The sequence below is a fragment of the Mus caroli genome, chromosome X (assembly GCF_900094665.2).
Source record: "Mus caroli chromosome X, CAROLI_EIJ_v1.1, whole genome shotgun sequence".
NCBI lineage: Eukaryota > Metazoa > Chordata > Mammalia > Rodentia > Muridae > Mus > Mus caroli.
The window spans coordinates 41,240,321-41,243,205 of record NC_034589.1 but is presented as its reverse complement, the minus strand read 5'-3'; the positions used below and the strand labels follow the sequence as shown (position 1 = coordinate 41,243,205).

Here is a 2,885-nt window from a genome sequence, read left to right as displayed (position 1 = left end):
AAAAAAAAAAAAAAAAAAAAAGTCTTCCTGGAAGAAAGCAAGACACAAAGCCACGTGATAATCTATACAAATTTTATTTTGATATTAGTTTGTATGGAAACAAGCAGGTATAGGTATTATGCAGGCACAGAAAAAAGGGAAAGGAAAAACTCCAGAGCTAATTCTCGAATATGGACACCATTTGGCTTCAACAAGGACAGGAGGCTTTACCGTTAGGCTCTTGTGAGAACTCCAGTTTCTGCACCTTGCCTTGCTGCCTCTCAGCATCACGGTACAAGAGGGATTTCTGGGCCTTCAGTCGGCAAGCCAGGCACATGAAGATCGACTCCACATTCTGACTTTCTTTGGGGTCCTTGGCTGATGTCTCAAACAAGAGCATGTTGTGAGCGTCAGCAAATTTCAGGGCTAAGTTGGAGGGTACCTGGATCTGTTCCCTCAAGTCACACTTGTTACCCACAAGCACCTTGGGGACGAGTGGGGGCACAGCATGCCCGTTACATTCCTGGATCCACATTTTTAAGTTGGTGAAGGAGGTCATCTTGGTGACGTCATAGACAAAGACCACGGCATGCACGTTGCGGTAGTAATGCTCAACCATGCTTTTACGGAAGCGTTCTTGGCCTGCCGTGTCCCATACCTGAACCTGCAACAAAAGCCCATATGTAAAATCAGAAAAGGAAACAAGAGAAAAAGCATTGTCGTCGGAGCTGGCCAGTGGTGGCACATGCCTTTAATCCTAGCAGCGGAGAGGCAGAGATGGACGAATCTCTGGGAGTTCAAGGCCAGCCTAGTCTACTGAGTTCCAGAACAGCCAGGGCTCTTACACAGAGGAAACCTTGTCTCAAAAACAAACAAACAAACAAAAAACAAAACCCCCAAACAAATGCATATTCTTTAAAACATTAGAAAATGTGGTTACAAGGCCTGATATGGCAAGTACTTCTTGACCTCTTAGCAATATAGACCCCAGAGTGTAGTTTTATAGTTTGCTAAGTATTTTTTTTTTTCTGGATGAAAATACCAAGTGAAAGGTTTAAAGGGTTGTAGTATAAAAATAGTACACATGAGCTGGAGAGTTGACTCGGTAGTTAATAGCCCTTGTTGAAGAGGTCCCAAGTTTGATTCCCAGCACCCATAAGGTAACTAATTCACAACTGCCTGTACCTACAGTCCCAAGGGATTGGATGCCCTCTTCTGACCTTGGCTAGCCCGGGGCATGCACATAGTGCACTTCACATATATGCAAGCAAAACATTCATACACATAAAACAATCCTTTAAAAATCATTAAAAAATATACCCATGTGGGTCAAATCTCCTGGAGGGCAATATGACAATTTTTTAAAAAGATTTATTTATTGATTATATGTAAGTACACTGTAGCTGTCTTCAGACACTCCAGAAGAGGGTGTCAGATCTCGTTAGGGATGGTTGTGAGCCACCATGTGGTTGCTGGGATTTGAACTTCGGACCTTTGGAAGAGGAGTCGGGTGCTCTTACCCACTGAGCCATCTCACCAGCCCCAATATGACAATTTTATCAATAATCTTTAAAACGTCCACGACTCTTAAGACTTATAATCCTGCTTTCAGGAATCTATACAAAAGGCATTGAAAAGATGCTCTCAAATTCTGTGAAAATATCTTCATCACAGCGTTACTGCTCCTGAAGGAAACAATGTTCACTGGGAGAGGAATAGCATACACACGCGCGCGCGTGCACACACACACACACAGAGGAATGCTTGCCCCAGTTCATACCTGCAACTACAACAATTCCTGAAATCCGTAAGAGTTAGGCAAAAAGATTGCTGAGAGTTCAAGACCAGCCTGGGCTACATGACAAAACCCTGTCTTAAAAGACCAGAGAGACAAAGTGAGAAAGAGAAAACATTTAAAAAAAAAAAACATTTCAGGGCTGGTGTGCTCAAATTTTAACCAATCCCAAATCTGTTTCCTATGACATAGTCTCAATTTTCAAAAACATATACCATAAACATATTTGTAGAAAAGTCTAGAATTATATATATCAGAATGGTAATGGCTATTCGAATACAGGAAATATTTGTTTTCTTTGCTGCTATTGTTTTGAGACAGGGCCTTAATGTGTATATAGTTCAAACTGGCTTCCAACTTGCTCTATAGCTTAAGCTAGTCCCAAACTAGTGATCCTACTACCCGTCCTTTCTGAATTATAGGCACGCAACCTCTTACCTAACTTTTGCATTACAGGAAACACGGAGTCCAGCTAGCTTAAGCTACAAAGCAAGTTGGAGGCCAGCCTGGGCTGTATGAGAACCTGCTTTCCTCCCGTCAGAAAAGCAAAATTAGTGTTTAAATCCTCACCATTGAGCCTTATTTATTTATTTATTTATTTATTTATTTATATGAAATCTCATTATGTAGTCTAGGCTGACTTCAAATTCATGATCTTCCTGTCTCAGCCAACCTGGGGCTGGAATTATGTTTGAGCCACCTTACTTGTTTTTCAATTTATTTTTAGATTCACTTATTTGTTATGTAAAAGATAATTAAATCTGATCTATTTTTTTTTCTACTTCTTGGCTTTTGGGATAAAGGGCAACTTAATGAAGAGAAAAATCTGGTATCAGCCAGCATATGCACAGACATAATTCCCAGGGGGAGTCAACATATATTCAAGTCCAGTTTTATTTTCTGTAATGTATGCAAGGTCTGGGACAACAGATATTCATGCTCAAAATGATGATCTCAAGACCCTATAAAATTCTCAGTTAAGAAACAAAATTCTTGAGCCGGGCGTGGTGGCGCACACCTTTAATCCCAGCACTCGGGAGGCAGAGGCAGGAGGATTTCTGAGTTTGAGGCCAGCCTGGTCTACAAAGTGAGTTCCAGGACAGCCAGGGCT

General features: G+C 41.2%; 1 protein-coding gene across 1 annotated transcript in view; it reads right to left on the bottom strand.

Moving 5' to 3' along the window:
• Positions 1-51: 51 nt before the first annotated feature.
• The window catches only part of Rab33a (RAB33A, member RAS oncogene family), an 11,925-nt gene continuing 9,091 nt past the window's right edge, over positions 52-2,885 (bottom strand). Inside the window, exon 2 of the mRNA XM_021153856.1 lies at positions 52-643. Coding sequence (XP_021009515.1) covers positions 188-643 — 456 coding nt within the window. The 3' untranslated portion in view covers positions 52-187. The remainder of the gene's footprint in view (positions 644-2,885) is intronic.